A 24,905-nucleotide genomic window follows, 5' to 3' on the forward strand; every position below is an offset into this window, starting at 1 on the left:
CAGATTTACCCGAGGTCAAAAAGAGGATTCTTTTTTAATGCCATGATACACCCTCAACAGGGCACCCTGGAATACATCGCACACTCGTTCTCATCTCCACTCAATTCTATTGGCCTAAGATGCGTCCTGACATACATAGCTATGTGCCTAAATGTCACCAATGTCAGTTTAACAAAGTCGAGTGACTTAAAGCTGCAGAACTTTTACATCCCTTGGACATTCCCAATAATAAGTGGGAAAGTATATCCATGGATTTTATTGTTAGCCTTCCTCGCACCCAAAAGGGCCATGATGCCATATGGGTTATGGTTGATAAACTAACTAAAATGGCCAGATTTATTGCTACTAAAACCATGGTAACATCTCCTAAATTGGCTTACCAATTCGTTGACAAGTTATTTCATTTTGATGGGTTACTGATGGATATCGTGAGTGATCGAGATCCAAAGTTTACTTGTGATTTCATGACGCAAGTCTTCAAGAAGTTAGAAACTACATTGAGCATGAGCTCCACGGATCATCCTCAATCCAATGGACAAACAAAACGAGTAAATCAAATTATTGAGGACATGCTTCGAGCATATGTTGGTACAAAACCAACAAAATGGGAACGTTGTCGTAGTGTCTTTTGTACACTACGTGAAAAACGTATATAGTATTAGATTCAATAAAAAATGAAGAAATAGAAGAAAATAGCAAAATAAATGGAACATGCATAGGGCAAGATTCGAACCTTGCACCTCCATGTTAATAATGTAATGTCTTACCATTACACTAGCATTTCATTAGTGTTAAAGCATAGATGTCCCACATAGAAAGGTAAATTCACGCTAGGATAAACATTAGAAAAACGCATAACAAAAGAAAAAGCTATACATACACATCTAGCGTGCATGATAAAAAACGCACAAGTTAGAAAAAAGCATGATCACTTTAGATAAAGCATATAGTCTATCTATAGGAAAAGCATGGGGTCTATAGTTAGAGAAAAAGCATAGATTACTAAGACTTCCTCATCACTACATAAGGATGGGGAGCACAATGTAATTGTGTGAAAAATATTTGGGAAATTGGATATATTTCCTAAAACACCAATTAATAAAATATACTCGTGGGATTCACGAAGTTTAAGATAATCTATCTCTTTCAATCTAAATTCATATTCTTACATAAATATTGATTAATGTAATACTTGTGGGATTCACAAGATTAGCCTCAAATTCTTCCTCCTCCTAGTCCAAAACCCCGGTGGTTCCCACCCGACTCACGCAACGATCCGGAGCCGAAAGGCACGACACAGTTGGTGAACCCGACGTGAAGGCGGGTGGCAAGGAGATGGAGAATCAACAAGAGGCGATGAACATGATGATAATGATGTTCGAGCGGATGCTACAAGAACAACGAGCGATGTCGGAGATCACGGGGGCAGTAAAGCGGCTCGTACAACGAAACGGGGAATTCAACGGTAAGGGTGTGTCACGCTACCTACGTGAATATAAGGCGGAGATGATGCAATATCGGATACCGGAAGGATTGCAAGTGATATCCTTTAGTCGGGTGGCCTCGGACGAACTACAAGAGAGAATCCACAAGATACAACAACAAAACTCGACATGGGAGTCCTTTGAAGAAGCTTTACGGGAGGCATATGACTATGAGAGATGGACGGGACGAGATCGACAAGAATTCGACGAATGGGTGGCGTCGGAGAAGACTCACCGAAGTGCAACGCAAGCGTTCCTAGAGTTCGAGCATCGTTTTGCTCGACTCTCGGAGCGGGAACGAAGATTGGTGGGAGAAGATAAAGTCTTAATGTTCGTAAGATCGATCGATCGGAAAGAAAGGATGGACATTGGGATCGAACTCGAAGATGATGACGGTGCGAACGGTCTTACCGAGGATTGGGCCAAAGTCGAAAGGGTATGCCGAAGACATGATGAAAGGAAGTTGAGAATCTCGTCAACAACGACATGGCCCATGAAGGATGGTCGATTGAGGAAAAACGATGAAGCCAATATGAAGGCCGAAATACAACATGATGGTACCACGGGAGAAAGAGTGGAACAAGACACCCACTCGTCTTGTGAAAGAACGATGGCGAAGGATAAGGCCGATAATTCAAGTGTAGAAGGAAATTTCGGGATACAAGTGCCCGAGACATCGGGTCAAAAAGGGGTAAGCATAATAGATGTTTGCATAATTGATGCAGATAAAGAGTGTGAAGCGGATGTGATTAAGGAGGTAGCCACAAAAGACGAAATCGAATCGGAGGTGGCTATGGACGAATCAATGGCGGATGGCCATATCGAGACTTCCCCACCACTGATTCTAGAGACTCCGGCGGTTGCGTTCGAAAGGCAACGTGAGACCGAAGAGACGGAAGGTGGCGGAGAGAAATCAAAGGTTGAAGCTGACGCGTATGACGGAGAGATAGCCGAGAATATGGCCATGGGTGAAACAACGGAGGATGATAATACCGAGGATTCCTACCCACTAATCCTAGAGACTTCGGCAGTTGTGTCCGAGAACCAACGTGAGACCGGAGAGACAGGAGGTGGCGGCAAGAAAGGTAAAGTCGGAAGCCAGTTAGGATGGAAGGTGATCCGGACGGGATTCCGATCCGAAAGAAAGCCGAACCGGGTAAAAGAGGATTCGACCGAAAGTCGACCCGAAAGAAAGCCGAACCGAAAGGAAGAGAATTCGGCCGAAAGACGACACAAACTAAAGCCGAACCGGGCGAATGAGGATTCGGCCGAAAGACGACCCGAAAGAAAGCCGACCCGAAAAAGGGTCGAATCGGTCAAAACCGATCGACCGAGTCTGACTTGGCCGAACGCGAATACGAATCCGATCGGAAGCCGATCAAACCGAAAGTTGATCGGACGAGAGCGATCCGGAAAAAAGTCAAGGTTGATGAAGACAAGAAAGAGGCCAGTAAAAGACACTACCACGAATGAACAAAGAATATGGTGGATCGGATGGCGACAATGGTTCGGGTGGAAAGAATGGGTCTACTCAAAATGGAGAGACAAAGTTGACATAGTGGGACAAACGGAGGATGAAGGGGAGACAACGAGCATCGGCAACTTCGGCACATACCGGAGGATGTGCGGGTTCGGAGGGGGCGAGTGTCGTAGTGTATTTCGTACACTACGTGAAAAAGTAAAAATAATATAACCGATTTAATTACATATAAATAAATAAAATAATATATCAAGATATTTATCACATGCATAGGGCAGGATTCGAACCCTGTACCTCCACGTAGCCAAACCTCAACTTTACCATTATGCTACCTTATCTTTAGTGTTTTATAAATAGATTTAATAACTATAACTGCTTTATTTGCGCCTACCTTTATTAAAAGGTAAATCATGTATTTTTAGAGTGCGTGAATATTTTATAGAAAAACGCAAGCAACTAAAAAGTGACTCATGCACATCTAGCGTGCATGAGCACTATATTTAGCAAATAAAAGCAAGGATTAAAAAAGCATGTAGTTATGCTTAGTCTCTCCCATCACTACATAAGGATGGGGAGCACAATGTAATAGGTGTGTGAAATATTTGGAAATTGGATATATTTCCGAAAACACCAACCGATTAATATAATCGTGGGATTCACGAAAATAATATAATCTATACTTGTGGGATTCACAAGTTTCTTATATCTTTCTTTCAATCTAAATACATATTCTTATCTAAATATTGATTAATCGAATACAATACACTCGTGGGATTCACGAAATTTCTATCTCTCTTTCTAATAATCTATTTATTACTAGCCTCATCTCATATTCTTCTTTCTCCTAGTCCAAAACCCCAGTGGTTCCCACCCGACTCACGCAACGATCCGGAGCCGAAAGGCACGACAACGTTATCTCCCAATTCTGGAGTTTGCTTATAATAGGTCCATGCATACATCAACGGGATATAGTCCTTTTATGTTGATGTATGGTTTTCAGCCACGAGCCCCGATTGATGTTAATATACATCATGCTGAGTTGCAAAGTACGCAAAACTTTCTTCAGGATATGCAAGATATGTTGCATATTTGCACAAGATAATATAAAAATAGCTAAAGATAGAGCGTGTTTTTATGCCGATCATTATAGGCAACCTCATGTATTCAACCCTGGATAGAAGGTATTTTTACGTGTACCTCACAATTCTAAGACATTGTCTAAGGGTAAGTGCACTAAGTTAGCCCCACGGTTTTGTGGATCTTTTACAGTCCTCAAACGCATTGGGTCATCAGCCTATCGTCTCTCTCTTCCCGATGGTGTTGAAATTCATCCAATTTTTCATGTGAGTCGTCTAAAAGAACTTCTAGGTTCTTGCGACAATACAATTACAATTGAATCTTTGGTTACTTCTGAAGAATTATCTTCTAAACCACATGTACGAGAAAGAATTCTCAATGTTAAAACAAAAAAATTACGTACTAAAGAAATCCGAGAATTTAAAATAAAATGGATGGATAAATCAATAAAAGATGCCACATGGGAACGTGAAAATTCTCTCAAAACTAACTTCCCTAACATTCCATTGCAAGAGTGCAATGTTTTAAAGAGGGGGAGTATGTTACGGGCATGGCCATATAATATCCTGTGGTGAGAATTTACCGTAGTATTCTATACACGTGGGTAAGTGTGAGGGTTAAACGAGAGTGTAAAGAAGGGGAGGATTACTTTTAATCCTCGGGATTGAGACAACCCATTAGGCCAAGTGTGAACTTGCCTGGGGGCCTTCGGTATCGCTATAAATAAGAGGCCTAGCTACCCTCATTTTATCATCTTGTTGACTACGTTGAGACTCTGTCTTGTGGTGGGTCAACTCTTGTAGCAAGTGTGCCAGCACCAGGTACGACTCGACACCACGACGGTGGTATGGGACGCCGATCGAGGCTCGAGTCCGTCTCGATCCCTTCGCTCGGGGGTGGTCAGGTGGATCAACACCCTTCTTTCTTTCTCTCCTTTCTATCTATCTAGATCTATCTTTTATCCTTATTTTATGCTTACATTAGTTCATGTCTCTAACACCTAGTACTCATCAACACATAAATATTACATATGTTTGTTCATAAAGACCATTTCATGTACATCCGTTCACGCTCATTTGACGAGTTTTCTCATAGTAGCCGGAATTCTCCACGACACCGTAAGACTAGATTTAGAATGAAATTGACCATTAGCCAAGACTCACAACAAATAAAACTCTAAAGCTGAAATAGAGGGTGAAGGAACCCACCATGTATAAGCTCCTTGAGTGGTATAGTTATAATGAGTGATTGGCAATCATTTGATAGTTGAATTCTTGTACATTTCTCTAATATAGTATTGCATTGCTTACTTATCTTTGTCTAATTACTTTTTGTAATTTGTATTAAACTATTTTAATTGATTGTATTATTATGAACTCTCTATTCCACTATTCTTTGCCATTCTTTGTCTCTATAGAATATGAAAATGAGGTCATAGGCAATGTAGAACATTGCTCATAGTGTTTCAGCCTCTTAGATTTAAATAATATTAATATCCTCAATTAGTATAAACTAATCTAAACCTAATTGAATGCAATCTCTTGTGCACATTACATGTGTTTGTGAGATTAAAATGAGTGAAATAACTACCAATTGGGTAGATCAACATACATAGTGGAAATCCCATGACAATGGTAGAGAATAACAATCAATGGTGATGCTCTACCGTTGATTTTTTTTATTAGGTGTAATGAATTGTAGCGAGGTGGAAAACCATTTGATAATAATGTGTCATGTGTTTCAAGGTTTGCTATACCAAATATATTAATTGAGAAGCCTTTGTGTATGTTAGATGATAGAGTCTTTATGCTTTATACAGGACATTCTTATATCGAGATTGCAAATTGTTTAAGGCATCATAATATTTGAATTTATAAGGGTTACACTCTGGAGTTTGAAGTGTATATAAATGAGATATTGTTTTGTCATGTTTTTGTTGATGCTCATTGTATGGAACAACATATGCAAAATGTTAAGAAATGTATTATGCTTTTCATGAATATAAGACAAAGGTTGAAGATAGTGATGAGGCCAACGAGATCCTTTGACTCGACTATCAAAATCACATCCATATCATTGACAACATGAACAATTTTAAGTGGAGCAAAAATATGCCAATTCTTTATTCATTCCATCAATCCATAACCTCATATGTATTAGACGAGCATGCATTCTAAGTTCAATCAAAGTCTTATAGACCCAAGTCATCTAAATATTATAGATGCACTCGTAGAAAAATATTTATGATGTCTTTATGCACATCCATATCCATTGTCCACCAAAAGAAAGTATAAAACCTTATGCTAAATATTTGCATAATGAACAAACCTTCCAATAAGTCTTCGAGCAATGACCTTGTCAATGTGGAGTCAGTATGTTGTGGTCATTATGTCCATCTTATTTTCGTATTCTAAGAACATGTGCATGTGCAAGTAATTTGACATGTTTTTATCGTCCAAGCATGGAATATTTGTCTTTGTTCCAAACATGGGAACATCCTACTATATTGCCTCTATATGTGAGGTACATTTGGTTATTGCTAGCATTAACCCACTCCAAGTGCATGATTATGTGATTACACACTTTGCATCTAATCAACATTTGTCCTCACATCATGGCATTTTTTTGAAAGACAATACAAAGTCATGTGTTTTGACAATCTAGTGTTTAGTTGTTTCTATTGGGCACATATCGGCTTACATTGATGCAATACAACATGTAAACCTTATTTACCTCTCTTCATTTACATCCATACAAGCTTGGGACCATTTTCTTGCAATGAAATTGGGTGTCCTTTCAGTATTTATTTATTCTCATATGCAAAGTCTTTGGTGCTTGCCAACATGTCCAACTACGTATGTTTTAATTACATTGTTTGTCACTCCCTCTTATAACGTTCATAAACAACACAAGACTTAAACAAAATGATAACATAGTGTTTTGTCTTCAGAATTACCTCATTGCAAAGAGAAAGGGTCAATATACCATGCACAAAAATCTAATGAATTTGATTATCAATATGAAATACTTCCAAGCACATGTGAGCTCTTCATTGTCTAGCTTCTATGTAAAACATTTTACCTATTCTTACAATAAGAAGCACCCACCTATTCATATAAAGGTAAGAAGAATCTCTTGCCTTGAGAATTATGGATAAACTTTTCACCACATAAAAGGATTCTAAAATTGTTGTGATATATAATTATTAACTTGTGAGTGACTCATTGGACATACAACTTCAACCATTAAAAAAACAATTTTAAATCACACTATGAAATTCCTACATGAAGACACAACCTAATAAGGTAAATTCCTCTTAATCAATGAGCACATAATCCAGGGCACTCAACTTTGCTCAAAGTGCCATTGATGATGAGATTATGAGATGTTGAAAGATGACGTCGAGTTATAACACAAGTGATGTGGTTATGACTTCACAATGATTTTGGCGTGACATACATAGAGAAGAAGAGAAGGTAAAATACAAGCATGATTTAAACAATTGGTCCTTTACATAAGTAACGTACAACCAATCGTAGCACATAAATCTTTATTTTTATTTTCGTTATGCCAATCAAGTATTAAAAGCTATCGTTTATTTCTCCATCAAATGTGACTCTTCGTAAACCTATGTGCATGGCTCTAGTTGTTTGGGAATGACCATAGGGACACCACTTCTAGAATAATTCCCCCCCTCATTCCATCCATTGTCCTATAAATGACTTGGACTTGATATTTTGTATACTTAGTATTTGGAACTTGGACCAATGTGGGTAGGTTGTCCTATGATGGAGCATTCTTGTGTCTTTAGATTTTACAACACTTGTGGAGTTTGCACTTTACATAATAATCCTTATATTTGTAAAGGCATGATTTGTTACTAGATATTATATGATACTAATTCTACAATAGTGGGATAGAGAATGTAATGTGTGATGGGTGTCAAAAGTCTAGAAACATAAGTGTCAGTGTCTTTGGATTTGAACATGTGTGTGTGTGTGTGTGTTGGGGAGAGTGAGAGAGAGAGAAAGAGAGAGAATCTTAGAAAGGAGCATGTTGGTTGAGAAAAGTGGTGGCGTGTGAAGTAAGCCACTTTATTCCAATTGAAGAAGAAAGAGTGAGCAAATGTGTTTATTAGCAAGGAAGATGTTGGGTGCCAAAAGAGAGAACACGTAGTAAAAGGTGGTAAGAAACAAGTTCGATAGGCTAGAAGAGGAGAATAGAAACAAGTGGGAGTGAGAGAACGAAGAAGTAAAAGTGTAATAAGATGGCAAGTCGACGCATACAGAAGGAGTTGGTGGATTTGGAGAGAGATCCTCCAAGTTCATGTAGTGCAGGGCCAATGGGGGAGAATCTTTTCCATTGGCAAGCCACGATCATGGGACCCCCTGATAGCCCTTATGCTGGAGGCCTCTTCTACATCATCATACATTTCCCCCCTGACTACCCCTTCAAGCCTCCTAAGGTCTCCTTCAAAACAAAGGTTGGTACTCTTCTATATTCGACCTCTTAACTATTAATCCTATCATCTAAAGTTTCTACATATTTCATTTCTTAAGTTACTAGGTTTATCAACCAAATGTGAAGTCTAGTGGTACCATCTTGCTTTAAAGGGTTCAAATTAAAGATAAATAGTTCCATGTGTATCATTTTCTTAGTAGAGTTGTAGTATATGTATGTCGGTTTACCAAAATCCAAATTGTGAATTATGTCATAATATTTGTAGAGTAAGATCGCTTCTATCATTTGCTTAGAATTGTTTACAATTGAAATCACGTATTAATTACATGAATCTAAGTTTATCATCCATATGTGATTTCTCAAATAGCAATTGTTCCGAGAATAGTTCCAAATGGAAACTTCTAGCTACATATATATGAAGACATGCTTCCAAATGTGAATTGTATTGGTAAAAGAGTTCTAATGGAAACTATATTCACGATTAAGTGTAGCTTTAACATCCAAATGTGAATTCTAATGGTAGAAAGCTTCTAAATATAATACAAAATATGTTGTGTGTAGGTTTATCATCCAAATGTGAGTTCTAATGGAAGCATTTGCTTGGACATATTGAAGGAGCAATGGAGCCCTGCATTAACAATCTCCAAGGTGTTGCTTTCAATTTGCTCATTGCTCACGGATCCCAATCCTGATGATCCTCTTGTGCCAGAAATTGCACATGTCTACAAGACCCAACGTGCTCGATATAATGAGTTAGCTCGAGCTTGGACCCAAAAGTATGCAATGGTTTAATTTTGTAGGGTAACAGAGACTTGTAGTTCTCTCTCGTGTAATCAAATAATTAATATTTTAAAACACCTTCCTTATTTGAGATCCTCAAAGTAATACATTAATAATGATTTGCTAAGTACAACTAAGACTTGATTTTGATCAATGGATGAAAAATAGCCCAAATAAAATATATGATGACAAACATTTTCTAGTTGAGTATAAAATAAACCTAAAAGAATCAAAACGAATATGAGCATGTTTGAAGTATATGTATTTGAAAGTCAAGCAATGTCAGTGACTAATGCAAGTAGTTTGCAAGAGTGCAGTCTAACGCTAATCTTGACTCCCCTCGGCATGATCTACATTGTTGATCGAGTATGTCAAAGATTTTGTACTTATAAATACCAAGAAACCCTATGTGGGTGCACTATATAAGAAGTCATGTGGTAGCACCTACAACATGTAACTAATGGACAACCAATTGAAACCATTGCACAACTATGATGAGGCAATGGTAGATGAAGAGAATTGGAAAACTTATATGAAAGGTGAGGTAGACTGTAGTCATATCACGAACCTTCTCTATCATTAGATCATTTTTGTCACTTGTTTGATTGTGCTATGGGACCCCAAAAAGGGAGAGTCAACAAACAAAATGGAGAGCCAATTGAGGCGTTCCAAAGTGGAATGAAGAAGGGAGGAAACTTTCATATCATCAACCATGGCAAAACAACGAGCGAAACATGTGGTGTCATAATAATAAACCTGAAAGATTCAAAATGAAGATGAGCATGTTTGAAGTATATGTACCTAAAAGTCAAGCAATGTCAGTGACTAATGCAAGTAGTTTGCGAGAGTGCAATCTAACGTTAATCTTGACTCCTCTTGGCATGATCTACATTTTTGATCGAGTATGTCAAAGATTTTGTACTTATAAATAGCAAGGAACCCTATGTGGGTACACTATATAAGAAGTCATGTGGTAGCACCTACAACATGTAACTAATGGACAACCAACTGAAACCATTGCACAACCATGATGAGACAATGGTAGATGAAGAGAATTGGAAAACTAACATGAAAGGTGAGGTAGACCGTAGTCATTGCACGAATCTTCTAGTTCATTAGACCAATTTTGTCATGTGTTTGATTGTGCCATGGGACCCCAAAAGGGGAGAGTCAACAAACAAAATAGAGAGCCAATTGAGGCGTTCCAAAGTGGAATGAAGAAGGGAGGAAACTTTCATATAATCAACCATGACAAAACAATGAGCAAAACATGTGGTGTCATATGCAACAATGTTAGGTATGAACAATGTACATAACCATTATGGCTTACTATTTCGATGATCTTGAAAGCCATTCATGCGTTGAAAACCAATATATTATTGACCATTTAATCACACAAAATTTGGTTCATGCGTCATGTCATATATTGCATACAATTTTGGAGCTTACCCATTATCTAAGCATCTTATAAAGCAGAATATCCATTTTAACATACATCATTGTAAACGAAAAAGGAGGATTATAAGACTCTTTACAAATTCGAGACTTAGCACTAATAAAATTTTAGGTTCAAATCTTATATTTGAAATGCACACAATCTTCAATGGATGATAAGGTTTGTGCATATATTTTAGTTCTGAACAAACAAAAGATTGGACAAACAATGTAAGAGGGAACAAGATGGTGACATTCATATAACCCCCTTTTTTTTATACCATTGATGAAACTACACACCATGATAATAATAACTCTTGTGCAGATGATGTCTCTTGATAGTTATCTCTTTGCATAGATGCATTATGTGTTTTTTCATTATGAGAATGCATGGCATTAAACACACAATGTTTGACCATAAATATGTAAATGAGTGGGGACTGGCCCAATCTTGAGGCTCTAGAAACTTCTTACACAAACGAAGTTTTAGTTACAAATTAAATTCAAAATTGTTCTTTGGCATCCGTACAACATGTACATGTTTATGTTTTATGGAAATTCAATTGGTGTTAGACATGTACATGTTTATGTTTTAAACCAAAATTTCATCATTGAATTGTCTAAGATCAACCTCCACATTTGCAATGTGTCACTTGATGGTGTTGAGAAGCAAATATCCTTGACACTCGAGAGGTACCCGACAACTATGGCAAACAATGAGCATGTATCCATTGTGAGGTTGAGACGATGTGTTTTCAACGAAATCAATTAACATGACCATCATTAATAGCATGTAGTATTAGATTGTCCCAATATAAGGAGTTACCTCACAAGCTTTTTACGATGCTAGAGTCAAATGGTGTTGAGCTTTAAGAGTTTTGCTTTTTCGAGAGATGTAAAGGCATCCATGGGAAGCCACCTCCATACATCCATGATGCATTCATAACTCACCAAAATGTCTCATCATGAATGTATGTGATAATCTATGCACCCCATGAATATTCAAATTTCATACCATACCCACCGCATATCTTATCCATTGATATCCATACCACATCATTCATGATTTGATCTAATCCAAGGCCCACCCAATATTATTTGCAAACCATTCATTATAATACTCATCCCAAATCCATCTCGTATTTGTGCAACGATCTCCACCACGAACTTTCCCTACCTTACCTTGAGTGAGAAAACATTTAATGGTCGTGGAACTTTTTTGCCTTGTGTTTTAATGATTAGATAAAATGTTGGGAAAATTACCAATGTACCTTAGACTATTTGAAGAACTTTTGAGAGGCTCTTATGTATAAATAGAATACAGTAAAATATCGCGAGTTTTCATTTCCTTTTTGAGGATGCCTCGGGACCTATGGTCGTAATGGAAGAGAGTCAACTCAAGGAGAAACATTCTTTTGTAGATTAGTAAAGCATTGGTGTCCCCACTATGCATAAATAGTGCATGTTTATGAATTTTGATGGAAATCCGGTTGGGCAATGTGCCATATCTTTGAATTGAAATGCAAACTCAATGAACTTCAAACATGTCAGACAAATGAGAGACAATTTTATACATAGCATGTTCCGAGTATTACAATGTGGCTCAATGGAGATTTGGGTAGAAAGTTTATGCCATAAAATGGAACTCTTTGTTTTACAATATGGAGGGTTTGCGATCAAAAGTCGTAGGATGGTAGTCTCAAAACTCATATGACAAATAAAAGCTCAAATGTCTCTTCTAATTGGGCACACTACACATGGAAATGGTATAAAAGATTATGCCGTAAATGGAACCCTTTGTTTTACAATATGGAGTCGTTGCGATCAAAAGTCTTAGGATGGTAGTCTCAAAACTCATATGACAAATAAAAACACAAATGTCTTTTCTAATTGGGCACACTGCACATGGAAATGGTATAAAAGGTTGATTTTGCTTCACACTATTAGGCCCACCTACCTATGATATATGTACGATGGACAATAAATATTGCCACGCATATGCACTTTAGGACCCATATGGATGGAGCGAGGATGTAGATAATATCAAATTACAATATTATTACACTCACAAAAACCGAACATGTTGGAACTTGGAACACCTACAATGAAATGATTAGAAACACCTAGCCACATTTTCTCGACCAATGTCATTTAACAAGAGAACTGGCTATTACCTTTCTTTGCACTCATAGTCACAAATTACAATCTTGAAATCATGAATGGGGCTTAGAGATGACTAGCAAGAGCAACCTTGTAATCTGGCACACAAGGAGATTGAAGATGAGGGAGAGAATCTCACATTGTGATGTGAAGCACATGGAACCATCCCACAATGCTTTCCAGCATTATTTTTTGAATGCACAAACCTTGTACAAACTCCCCCTTGCTTGCTTAGGCACATACTATAATCTCTACTCAAACATAGGAGCGACCCTTAAAGAAAATACCGAAGCCACATGTGGCTATGGCTTCTACACCAATGGAGGAGACCCACTTATGATGCTCGTTTAGGGTCCAACAGGTCACGTTCATGGCTCCTTTGATGGATGTAAACTATAGTAATCATTATCTCTTAGTTTAGGGCCCCCTTGGTATGAAACCATGTCAACACCATGTTACTAGTTGTACGAATGTGAATGTGTATAAACTACTTACCCATACCCATACCCATACCCATACCCATACACGTACACGTACACATACATACACATACACATACACATACACATACACATACACATACACATACGCATACGCATACATACATACGTACGTACGTACATACATTACATACATACATACATACACACCTACTCTTCTCCTTCCCTTCCCTTTTAGGATAATTCGTGTCTTTGCCATCGTTTCTTTGCCTTCCTCTTCTTCTTCTTCTTCTTCTTCTTCTGATACTGTCGCAGACCAAGGCGCGAGTGAGGGGAAGTTTGTGAAGCTTACGAAGAACACCACGGAGAAGGTCCCCGTTAAAGCTCTCTGAATCCCATTCCCATTCCCTCCCTCCCTCCCTCCCTCTCTGTGTTGACGAAACAGAAATGCTCACTTCATCTACGTGCAGAGCAATTGATATGGGGGAAGGGAAAAAAATGATGTCATCCCGCACAGTTCTGAACTTTTGTACTTGTAGACCTAAATACTAAAACGCTTGTTCCAAATTATGGGCTTTAACATCTTACTTGATCTTGGGAATTATTTCAAATGCTGATCTGTCTGTGGATGTTAAAGAGAAGTGTCGAGCTCCACATATGTGGTTACTTCATAAATGTGATTTCGGATGTGATGTTTGCGATTTTTCAGACAGGTAGGCCCTTCTATTTCTCAAGAGAATTGTGACTAAAAATGTAAAACTGAACTGATTCAAGGGAAAGATCTATTCTATGTTTTGAGTGTAAAAATGCAAAGAGTGTAGAATAGCATGTATGCAGTTTTCAGATGTAATGTTGTAGTTTTTCAGATACTCACGTTATTATATTTCTGAATTGAGGAAGTTGTGTGGTAAAATGATTAAGGTGAAAACTGTATTTTGTAAAGATGATGCAAGTATAAAATGCTTTATGCAAAGAATGTAAGAACATGCATATTTTGTTGTTTTGGATGTAATGTTCAGGGATGCAGTGCACTGCAATATGAAACCCTGAAAATGTGAACATTGTAGATTTTCATTCTGTGGTTTTGGTGTATTTTGCGTGACTTCTAAGACATGAAGGCTGTTGGATGCAGAAGTTCTTATTATAATGTAAAACTGATTCAAGTGTTAAATGACTGTGCGAATATTGTTGAATTCCCATACATATGGTTTTGGATGTAATGTGTGGGGTTGTCCAAGGGGCAAGCCATTGTATTCTGACTTACATAAGTTGCATTAAATGGATTCGAGTATGCAAAATAGGTATCAGAGTAGTGGTGAAACAAAATTCATCTTTTCTCATTGAAGACATCCGTTTCATCAAATGGTATTGTTATATTTTGTGAGTAATTTAATGCGGGTAATGGATATTAGATCCTGAGTTTTGTTTGAACTTCGCCGGCATTATGGTCTAGTTTCTTCTGCCCATTCACAAGTTTCTGTTAAAATTTAGATTGCGCACCTGAAAACACATCCATGAAAGGAATTCTAAACTATATTTCTTTTGCTTTTAGAAGGATACCAGCAAATCTCATTCTTTCTCTTTTTGTCACATCTGATTAACTGTACTCATATAGATAGTAGAACCACTTTTATTCTTTACTGCAGGAAATTGGAACATAAAATGGGAGGGTTCTCCCAGGGGAGAAATGAGATTCAGAAGATTGGCATTCCTGATATGCTCCCTATTATTGAGTAGCTGCAGCCTTGCCTTAACCCCTGATGGTATGTGCAAATTAGTTCCCTGGAAACTAAAAGCTTATCCATGTGTGTTCAGTGCTCAAATATTCTATCTTATATCTCTATTACCAGGAGATGCATTGCTTGCATTCAAAATGAATCTATGGAATTCAGATAAAATACTCCTCCATTGGAAGGAAGATGATATAAGCCCATGCAATTGGGATGGTGTCACATGTAATAACCAGACGCAGCGTGTGGTTTCATTGTAAGTGTCCTTGGAGTTTTACGTTCATAGTCCCAGGTTGAAAGATGGTGTAGTTTTTTCAATATTGTTTGCACTTGCTAATACTGGATTCCAAACAGAAATCTTGCATCGCGAAAGCTATGGGGAAAGATATCCCCTGATTTGGGGAAGCTTGAGCAACTAGAACAACTGTAAGATTTCATATAATCAGTTGCTTTAGCTGTTTTTCAATCCGATTTCTTTCCTCACAAGGTGGTGTTATTCAGGGAACTTGATCAGAATATCCTGAATGGTCCTATCCCTGAAACACTAGGGAATTGCTCTCATTTAAAAGCTTTGTGAGTAACTTGACATTCCTGATTCTTAGCACCATTTTGTATGCTGAATTCTGAATCATTTATTTCTTATTATACTCTATAATGTGCAATAAATCTGTCATTAATTGAAAATATAATGCTCATAGATGTAAAAGATCATATGTGACATGTTGAAACACTTGTAGTGGAAACTTACAACAGTTTTTGACAACTCAAATTTCATGTATTGGGACTATTGTCATTTACATGATGTCTGTTAACATAGGCCATAATTCAAGTCTGGAGGAAAGCTTCTGTAAAATACAGTGCTCATAGATGTAAAATATCATATGTGACATGTTGAAACACTCATGGTGGAAATAAATCAGTTTTTGACAGCTCAAATTTAACGTATTGGGACTATTGTCATTTACATGATGTCTGTTAACATAGGCCATAAATTCAAGTCTGGAGGAATGCGTCTGTAAATGTGGCACCTTCTATGTGTAAATAGCTAAAGCTGGACATTGGTTCTCTTGGATTCTCACATAAAGAATCTAATTCTCTATCTGTAAAGGAAGACCAAAAAATCCTGCAAATTTGTCCTATAAACGCTCTGAAGATTCTGTAAAGCCCAAAATCAATTTCCTTTTAACAATATAGTTTAAACCCAGACCTAAAACCTTTCAGCTGCCAAACGTCTTATTCCACATTTTAGGTGACAAACATTCTTACTTTCCATGGATATTGAAAGAAGATATGCAACCATGCTTTTACATTTCTTGGGCTAATAATGGAGTAGGAAAACATGGCTTTTAATTAGACTATGCAAGATGAACGGTCTTGCACTTCTTGAGGTGTCCTCTCTGAAGGTGAAGTCTACACTTAGTTTTCAATAAAGCCAAGACTATACATTGAAATGATACTGGATGCAATGATATTTTTTGGGTTGAAACCTTTCACTTTGAGGAATCACACACACATATAGAATTTCTGTAGCAGTTGAAATTTTTTGTTGTAAATGCATCCCTAAGATCCTCTGACATGAATACTTGTATTCATTGAGCATAGTGAGATGTTTTCATTTTTTAATGATAGTGTGATACTATAGTTAAACAGAGTGGATAATTACTTTGAAATAGTTTGGATGCAGGCTTTTACAAGATAATTATCTAAGTGGCCAGATTCCTAAAGAGCTAGGTCAATTATCCGAGCTCAAGATCCTGTATGTCTTTCGCGTGTTATCAATCGGATATTGGTCAATGGTTTCTGGTTATTGGTCTCTGCCATTCATTTACATTTTCTTTCTTTTCAGGGATATGTCAAGTAACTTGCTCAGTGGTGCAATTCCGACAGCCCTTGGAAATCTTCAAAGTTTAACTACATTGTAAGTATGAGGAATTTGAATGTATTTCGATACTGACTAGTTTTCTGAAATAACCTTTTATGTTGTTTCAGCAATGTTTCAACAAACTTGTTAAGTGGGGAAATACCCGAGAATGGTGTTTTGCGAAACTTTAATGCAGTATCGTAAGTCAAATATTTTGTGATGCCCCATTTATGTAGAATGTTTAATATCTTTTCAGCAGATGATCAAAACTTCTGTTTGTTGATGACAAAATTATACAGGTTTATTGGGAATCTGGGACTTTGTGGTCAGCAAGTTGGTGAAATCTGTAAGAGTCAGCTGGAACAACCTCCCATAAACATTGTTTCATTGGCTGCTCCTCCAAGTGGGGCATCAGACCATCTTTATGGTAATTATCACATCAATCAATGATAATAATCTAGCAGATATGGAGTTCCATATTATAATACGACATTGTTTTCTGTACTTTATTGCAGGTTTCCCTAAAAGGAAATCTAAAGCTTCAGCAGAATTCCTTATTAGCGCTGCAGTTGCCCTAACTGTTCTTACTGCATTTGTATGCTTTTGGGGATGGTTTCTGTATCATAAGTTTGGTAGAAAGTACAAAGTTGATGAAGAGATCGGAGATGATGGTATGTTGCAGTTACATTTTAAATTTTTTCCATACCTCATAAGATACTATTTTACCTATTGTGATCCCTTTGAATTGATGGAAGTTTCAAATGTACATTGTAGATGGATGATAAAATAATGTTTTTAAAGAGAAGATGAGAACTACTTGAGTGACCTATGAAACTTAAAACGGTTACAGCACGATTGCATATTATCTCCAAAAACACTAAATCAAAACATAGTGTATGCTGGTAATAGGAAAAAGCTACTATTGTAACCTATAAGACTCTAAAACGTACAGTTTATTACAAGATATAAACTAAGAGAGAAGCTAGTGAGGAGGATCCAGGAGTGACAACTATATGGGTCTGTATAATTGTCAAGGATTTATTTATTTTCTCATTGGTCATTATGCTCTTGGTGAGCTTGTGATCTTTATTAGGTGGTTGTGAAGTTGAGGGGCGAGTCTTGAGTTGGAATTTTTATGCTCATTTTTTATGGCATTGATCCTCATGGGGTATTTTCTAGGTTGATATTCCAGTTAACTGATGGTTTTCAATGTTCTGGTATTAGAAGAACCATTTAGAAACATTCTAGTGTCATGAGTCATTCGTGGCATAGTAGTTGTGTACCAAATCATGGTATGGTGAACTTGCAATTTAAGGGAGAATGAGTTCTATGAGAGACCCTTTCATTTGATATGAGACATAACAAATGCCACATAAATTAAATGTTGCCTTTCTAAGATCTAATTTACAAACCTAGATTAATATTTAGAAAATGAAATTTAGGATTCAATTTCCTAGAATAGGAGAGCGAGGAAGTCCAAATTCTGGAATTCACTTCTGCTGTTTCTAAATATTTATCTTAATAGAAGAACGTTCTTCACTTATCTTTTCTCTCTTCAGTATGGATTTTTTCTTTTACCTATAGACTCATATATGACCTTCCTCTATTTTCTCCTCCATCCATTCAATTTCCTCCATAATGTCATCCTTTTTCTTACTAGTTTCTCATTTTGAATAGGCCCATTTTGGAGATATTTTGAAGGTAGAAGTTTCAGTCCATCTAAGGTCAGGATGTTATGTGCTTAGCCAACAAGATTGTCTGGTACCTTAGGTGCTTTTACTAATTTAATTATATTGATTTCAGATTGTAGTTCTCAAGATAAATTAGACATCATTTCAGGATGTAATCTCTCGTTTGATCTCATAGGACATTATGGCCTCTTGAAATATGTGAACATGTCTTTCTTTCTTTCTCCCTACCCAGAAAATTACGTAAATAAAATAGTGTGATTTAAATAATCTGTATGGATTTGAAGTGTTTTGAATCAATTTTCATTTACATCTAAACTTTCTTATGATATGTGAAAGTTATTTGACTAATCTTGAATTTTGGTAGGTGCAACTGTGGTGATCTTCCATGGTGATATACCCTACAGTTCAAAAGAGATACTCCGCAGAACTGAGCTACTTGATGAGACGCACATCATTGGGCATGGTGGCTTTGGAACCGTGTACAAACTCATAATGGAGGATGGCAGTGCATTTGCTGTAAAGAGGATTGACAAATGCAGTTTTGGGCAACTGTTTGAAAGAGAATTAGAGGTTCTAGGAAGCATTAAGCACCGGAACTTGGTAAATCTTAGAGGCTATTGTAATGCACCCTCAGCAAAGTTGCTTATCTATGATTTTCTTCAAAATGGGAGTCTAGAAGGATTACTGCATGGTAATAAATTTCAACCTTTAGAAACACTGCAGTGTTGTTTTCAAGCTGATTGAATGAGTGCCATTTGCCTAACATTCTCATTGTAATATAGGTCAAAGTCCTAGTGTAGCAGTACTGAACTGGACAGCCCGCCTAAAGGTTGCGTTAGGTGCAGCACGTGGTCTCGCATACTTGCATCACGACTGCTCACCGAGAATCATACACCGTGATGTAAAATCAAGCAATATCCTAATTGGGAACAATTTTGAACCTTACGTATCGGATTTTGGTTTAGCCAAATTATTGGGAGACAATATCTCTCATGTTACAACTGTCATTGTTGGAACTTTCGGATACTTAGCTCCAGGTATGTAATTCATGAACTTGACACTGCCATAGCATATATTTTGTGATAGTAAAGAAGCACCTCAGAAAACAAAAGAAAACTGACTGACCTGAAGATTAAAGTGTTTAGGATTTGGGATTTCATTGACTTGTGGGCAATGTAATGAAGTTAAACCAACAATTCAGTAAAATTTGGATGTGAAGTCCCCTTCTTGTTGGCTCTTGTCTAACATCATGAGCTATGCGAACAAAAGATGTTATCCTATATGCAATGCATATATGATGGTAACATACGGATTTAGTAAAAGAATTCTTATGTGATGTCACTTGAAAATATCCTTTCCCCACAATGTGTAATAGATTGGGAATATGTATTGCATCAACATTGCAATGATTCTAGAAGAATGGTGATGTTTCATTGTATTAACATATCTGTTCTTTTGTAGAGTATCTTCAAAGTGGAAGAGCAACAGAAAAGACTGATGTTTATAGCTATGGGGTGGTTCTATTAGAGCTTATTAGTGGAAAGCGTCCCAGTGATGCATCTTTTGTAGAGAGAGGATTGAATATTGTTGGCTGGGTATATTTTTTGTTTGTCTATTCTTACTATCTGTTTCTGTAAATATCACAAATTGATTGAGAACACTGCTGCTCTATGAACAGGCAATCTCGCTCAAGCATGAAAAGAATTTGCAGGAGATTCTTGACCCAAAATGTGAGGGTGTAAATATGGAGAGCTTAGATGCATTGCTACAGGTTGCCACTCAGTGCTTGAGTCCTATGCCAGAGAATCGGCCAACGATGCATGACGTGGTGAAGATGCTAGAAGCTGAGATCATGTCACCCTGTCCAAGTGATTTTTATGATTCAGAGTGATTGCATGCTTTTACTAACGGTTTAGAGACTCAAGTTAGATATTTATTCATTATTCTTTGAGTAAAGGGTGACTGAGCTTTTGGCCAATGGTATATCTTGAGTGTACATGTTTCTTAATTTATTCATCTTTCTTTCTTACTTATCAGGCAATAAGTTCGGGTATGGAATTTCAATACGTCTGTTACATGACTCATATTGATACTCATCTCAAATCAGCTTGACCCAAGAGTGTGCATTCAAATCCATAATCACAAAAAATACTCTTATTCAAAATTCTGTTTACCTTCTCTTAAATTCTATGAGAGAACTCTCGTGTTCAAATGAATGGATATTACATTTGAAGTTCCATTTGCACTTCTACTAGATAAAAAGAAAAGCTTTTACCAGAGTGAATGCACAAATTAACCTTCATAAAGAATGGCGGTATCCTCAGTAGTCTAATATGTTCCCTGCTGTAACACTGTAAACTGAAAGGGGAGTGCTGTGTTCTTATATATAAGATCCACGTTTTCAACATGCTCATGGAATAGCAGTAAAGAGATATATTGAAGAGATTTAAGACAAAGTGGAAATGTGAAAATGCTGGATAAAGGTAAACTACTTCAAGGCTGGTGAAGGCAAAACTTCTGATACATGTGTAAGAGGGCTGATACGTGTGTGTTCTGTTTTATCTTTTGAAGCTAAGCAATTCATAGCCGTGAACAACTTCTGATATCAGACATGTTAATTTTTAGTATTGCGTATGCCATTGTAGAGTTTTTCATAAATAATGATTAAAGATGTTCAGTTTAGGGTTAATTGTGTAGATGCAAGAAGTTTCCAAATTGAAGTTTTGTGCAAAAAATAAACAATGAGAGGAAGGTAAATGGTTATCTTCTTACAGATATTTGTTTTTTTATTAGATTTGGCTTCTTTAGATGGTTTGAAGGAAACTTTATGGAATGCTTTGGCAGACAAAGATGTCTTCCATACAAAGTGCACTGAGTAACAAGGATGTCTCAGACAAGGATTTCATTTTATGTATTACACCTTTAATTGCACTAAACTAAGCATACAATGTGTCTGCAAAACGACAAGTAACAAAGACCTAGCAATCCTGATAACAGCATAGGTATTACAATGATACAACGCATTCTTACTAAATAAATAATGTGAACCTGATAACAATTTTCTGTGAACGAATATATCAAAATATAATGTCCACTCATGCATGGATATATATATATATATATATGAATTATCCAAGGAAATTTAATTGATCCATCTCTCGATTGGACGTGTTAGAAAATATGATAACCATGTTCTTGTTCTTGTGTATAAAGGCTGAAGTAGCATCTAAAACTAAATTTTCAGAGATCATTTCAGAAGTTACCCTAGTAGAACAGTTCAAAAGATTCATACACGGGTCAAAAGACTCATACACGGGCTTAAGCAACCTTCAAAATTCAAGGGCTTGACTTTAAAGTTCCATTGAATTTGCTTGAGAGCAAGGATTTTGTGAGAGCTTTTAATATCAAAGAGAGAAAAAAAAGACGGAGGAAGACAAAGAGCAATGATAATTCAAAGCTTTGAAAAGTTCAGGTTTGGGGGTCCACAGAAGTGTGTCATGGAAAGCTCTAAAAGAAAGCTTAGGGTCAAAAAAGGGAAAAGGTAAGGTCGGCCATCAAGCTTTCATGGAAGGATTTACAAAAGCTTTCTTGTTTGGATATGTAATGAGTTTTTGGCCTTTTCTTTCATCCCAAGGGTGGACCCACCAAACCATCCTGTCTCTTTGCGTGTTGAGTGTATAGGCAAGCACATGTATTCTATCCATACAGATAGCTACATCTATACACACACAAAGTGTATATAAACAATCTACCTATACATACATATAGATAACTATATCCAAACATACATATATACAGACATACGGTGGTGTATGTGTACATTGAGTGTATATATACACTCCCTACTAGCTACCTATACACACACAAGTGTATATAAACAATATACCTATACATACATATAGATAACTATATCCACACACACACACACACACACATATCTATATACATATATACAGACATACGGTGGTGTATGTGTACAGTGAGTGTATATATACACTACCTACCTTTAGTGGTTAACACATCATTAAATCCACTTCCGTGAATTTTTCTTCCCTAATCCCTCCATGTGTACATTACTACTCTCTGATTGCATACCATTCAACCACTAGTAATCACCGACTCTTTTTGACCATGCCCTGCCTGCCCTATATCTCACTTTCCTTGTATAAAAGCAATCCAACACATTCTGGAGCTAAGAATACCATCTCCACAATTCATGTTTCTATGGATCAGATTATTGTTCACCATTACACATAGCCCGCCTCTCTGAAGCTCATACTCGATCAGTTTGCAACAATCCTGCAGATTCTGGCAGAGTCCGCCTTGAATAGCTAGCTTCCTTCCAAAGATCCACAGTATTCAGTTCACAACCGTCCTGCAAATTTTGTTTTTAACTGAATCCATCGACCACGCCTCCAACAGCAGTCGCCACTCATCTTTATTATGTAAACAAACCCCTAATATTCTGATCAGATTCCTTGCCACCCCAAAATTTCAAACCCTAAACCCTTCATCTGCAGAAGATTCCAACTGAATCTCCATATTCTGATTGGATTCTTCACCATACGATTCGCTTGCGCGAATAAGGAAAAGGATGCCATCATTCAATATGTCTGAGAACGGCGGAATCCCAGCATTATTCATGTGCCCGATTTCTCTGTGCATGATGGAGGATCCGGTAACATTACCTTCAGGTATCACATATGATCGTCCAAGTGTAGAGAAATGGTTACGAGAAGGCAAATCCACTTGTCCAGTCACAATGTCTGTCATAGGAGCCAATCCTAACCTCATTCCAAACCACATGATCCGTGGGTTGATCCTCGACTGGCAATCGAGCAATCAAAGCCAAGCAGCCACACCCTCTCCCCCAATCAATTTCCGGCACATCATGGACAACATTGCATGTGATGCTACAGGCTCTCACCGTTTAGCTTCCCTTAAACGCCTAAGAACCTTGATTGAATCTGGGAAAACCCAAAAAAGCTGTATCCAGCAAGAAGGATTAGTGGCAGTCTTAGATAAATTTCTGCGAGACCAAGCCAAATACATGAACCTTAACACTAGCCCTAGCAACATGTCTAGCCTTAACCTGAAGACTAACAATTATAGCAATAATACCAACTCGAACTCGAACTCTAATTCTAACTCTAGCTCTAACCCTATAGATGAGGAAACCATCGAAGCTCTGGAGGAGAGTGTGTCCATTTTAGGTCTCCTTCACCTCAACCGGGCGGATCTGGAGGTGCTAAGCAACCCAGAAGCTGTGTGCACCATAGCTTGGCTTCTGCGAGAGAGGGCGTCCATACAAGGGGCGAGGCTGATAGAGAGGATGGCGACAGAATGCAGGATGGGAGGGGAGGCGATGGAGGCGATGACATGGCGCCCAAACGACGTGATGGGGAGCCTGTTCAAGCTTGTGAGGATGGGAGGGAAAGGGGAGTGGTCGGCGAGGTGCAAGGCAGGGGTGAGGGCCCTGGCAGCCCTGCAGGGGGACCCATCCACAAGAGAGTGGGTGGTGAGGGCGATGGTGGAGAGGGAGGAGAGGATGGGCGTGCTCATAGACCTCCTTCCTGGGGCTCGGAAGGGCTACTCCGAGAGGATCTTGGGCCTCCTGTCCACCCTCTGCTTGTCCTCCCAAGCCGGCCGCGCCTTTGTCCGCGCGCACCCCCTCTCCCTCCCGGCCGTCCTCCGCACCTTGCTCCTCGTCTCCGACCTCGCCAACGACCTCTCCGTAACCATCCTCTGGTGCTTGCTCTGTGCCCCCACCCCCTCCTCCTCCTCCTCCGATAATAATAATAATAATAATCATAATAACAATAACACCCCCTATCCCGCCCTCGCCCTCGCCCACGACGCCTCCCAGAAGCTCCTCGTCGTCGCCCAGATGGACTGCCCCACCATTACCAAGAAACGCATCAACGATCTCCTCAAAGAGCTCCGGCGAGTCACGTCCTCGTCCCTCGGACACTCCTTCCGCAACAACAACAACACTTCCCAGAGGCTCCTCTGAACCCCCGGACACGCAAGTGTTTACTTACTCGACCCCCGAGGGTGTCTATCGTTGGTTCGATGAAGTAGAAATAGCACAATACGCAATGCTTTCTCACTTCGTGTACATACTTTACTCCACACTTGGGTTCACTGATCTAGTTATAATTTCCACTTCATGTATGTTGGCTCGAGATGATTCAAAATTAAGCTTGATTGACATGCCTTTCCCATCCTTGACTCTCTCAATTATACACACACACACACATACACTTAATGGCAAGCCTAATTTTAGTGAAATGCGATTTTCTCATAT

At 38.1% G+C, this 24,905-nt stretch overlaps 3 protein-coding genes across 3 annotated transcripts; all 3 read left to right on the forward strand.

Annotated features, from left to right (window-relative positions):
- Positions 1-8,171: 8,171 nt before the first annotated feature.
- LOC147864007 (ubiquitin-conjugating enzyme E2 11-like) lies at positions 8,172-9,357 on the forward strand. The gene is made up of 2 exons (XM_087320043.1): positions 8,172-8,524; positions 9,064-9,357. Exons 1-2 carry the CDS (start codon positions 8,309-8,311, stop codon positions 9,292-9,294), a joined length of 447 nt encoding a protein of 148 aa, XP_087176169.1. The 5' UTR covers positions 8,172-8,308; the 3' UTR covers positions 9,295-9,357.
- Positions 9,358-13,566: 4,209 nt separating this feature from the next.
- LOC147864008 (LRR receptor-like serine/threonine-protein kinase FEI 1) lies at positions 13,567-20,629 on the forward strand. The gene is made up of 14 exons (XM_087319632.1): positions 13,567-14,029; positions 14,963-15,079; positions 15,167-15,302; positions 15,401-15,472; positions 15,548-15,619; positions 16,731-16,802; positions 16,893-16,964; positions 17,036-17,107; positions 17,207-17,334; positions 17,423-17,578; positions 18,963-19,289; positions 19,381-19,635; positions 20,060-20,193; positions 20,277-20,629. The coding sequence occupies exons 1-14, from the start codon at positions 13,927-13,929 to the stop codon at positions 20,487-20,489; spliced, it is 1,929 nt and encodes a 642-aa protein (XP_087175758.1). The 5' UTR covers positions 13,567-13,926; the 3' UTR covers positions 20,490-20,629.
- Positions 20,630-22,655: 2,026 nt separating this feature from the next.
- LOC147864009 (U-box domain-containing protein 26-like) lies at positions 22,656-24,824 on the forward strand. The gene has a single exon (XM_087319633.1). The coding sequence runs from the start codon at positions 23,193-23,195 to the stop codon at positions 24,609-24,611; it is 1,419 nt and encodes a 472-aa protein (XP_087175759.1). The 5' UTR covers positions 22,656-23,192; the 3' UTR covers positions 24,612-24,824.
- The last annotated feature ends 81 nt before the right edge of the window (positions 24,825-24,905 follow it).

Source organism: Azolla caroliniana, unplaced genomic scaffold (assembly GCF_043228905.1).
Source record: "Azolla caroliniana isolate FFs.n. ecotype wild unplaced genomic scaffold, voAzoCaro1.0.p SCAF_5, whole genome shotgun sequence".
Taxonomy (NCBI): Eukaryota; Viridiplantae; Streptophyta; class Polypodiopsida; order Salviniales; family Salviniaceae; genus Azolla; species Azolla caroliniana.

What these genes read in the sequence shown, in the direction of transcription:
- LOC147864007 (XM_087320043.1), top strand. Translation starts at nt 8,309, where the DNA reads ATGGCAAGTCGACGCATACAGAAGGAGTTGGTGGATTTGGAGAGAGAT. An exon ending in AGGTCTCCTTCAAAACAAAG is followed by an intron (nt 8,525 to 9,063) that starts GTTGGTACTCTT and finishes TGTTGTGTGTAG; the next exon opens with GTTTATCATCCAAATGTGAG.
- LOC147864008 (XM_087319632.1), top strand. Translation starts at nt 13,927, where the DNA reads ATGCTGATCTGTCTGTGGATGTTAAAGAGAAGTGTCGAGCTCCACATA. An exon ending in CTTCAAAGTTTAACTACATT is followed by an intron (nt 16,965 to 17,035) that starts GTAAGTATGAGG and finishes ATGTTGTTTCAG; the next exon opens with CAATGTTTCAACAAACTTGT. An exon ending in TCTAGAAGGATTACTGCATG is followed by an intron (nt 19,290 to 19,380) that starts GTAATAAATTTC and finishes ATTGTAATATAG; the next exon opens with GTCAAAGTCCTAGTGTAGCA.
- LOC147864009 (XM_087319633.1), top strand. Translation starts at nt 23,193, where the DNA reads ATGCCATCATTCAATATGTCTGAGAACGGCGGAATCCCAGCATTATTC.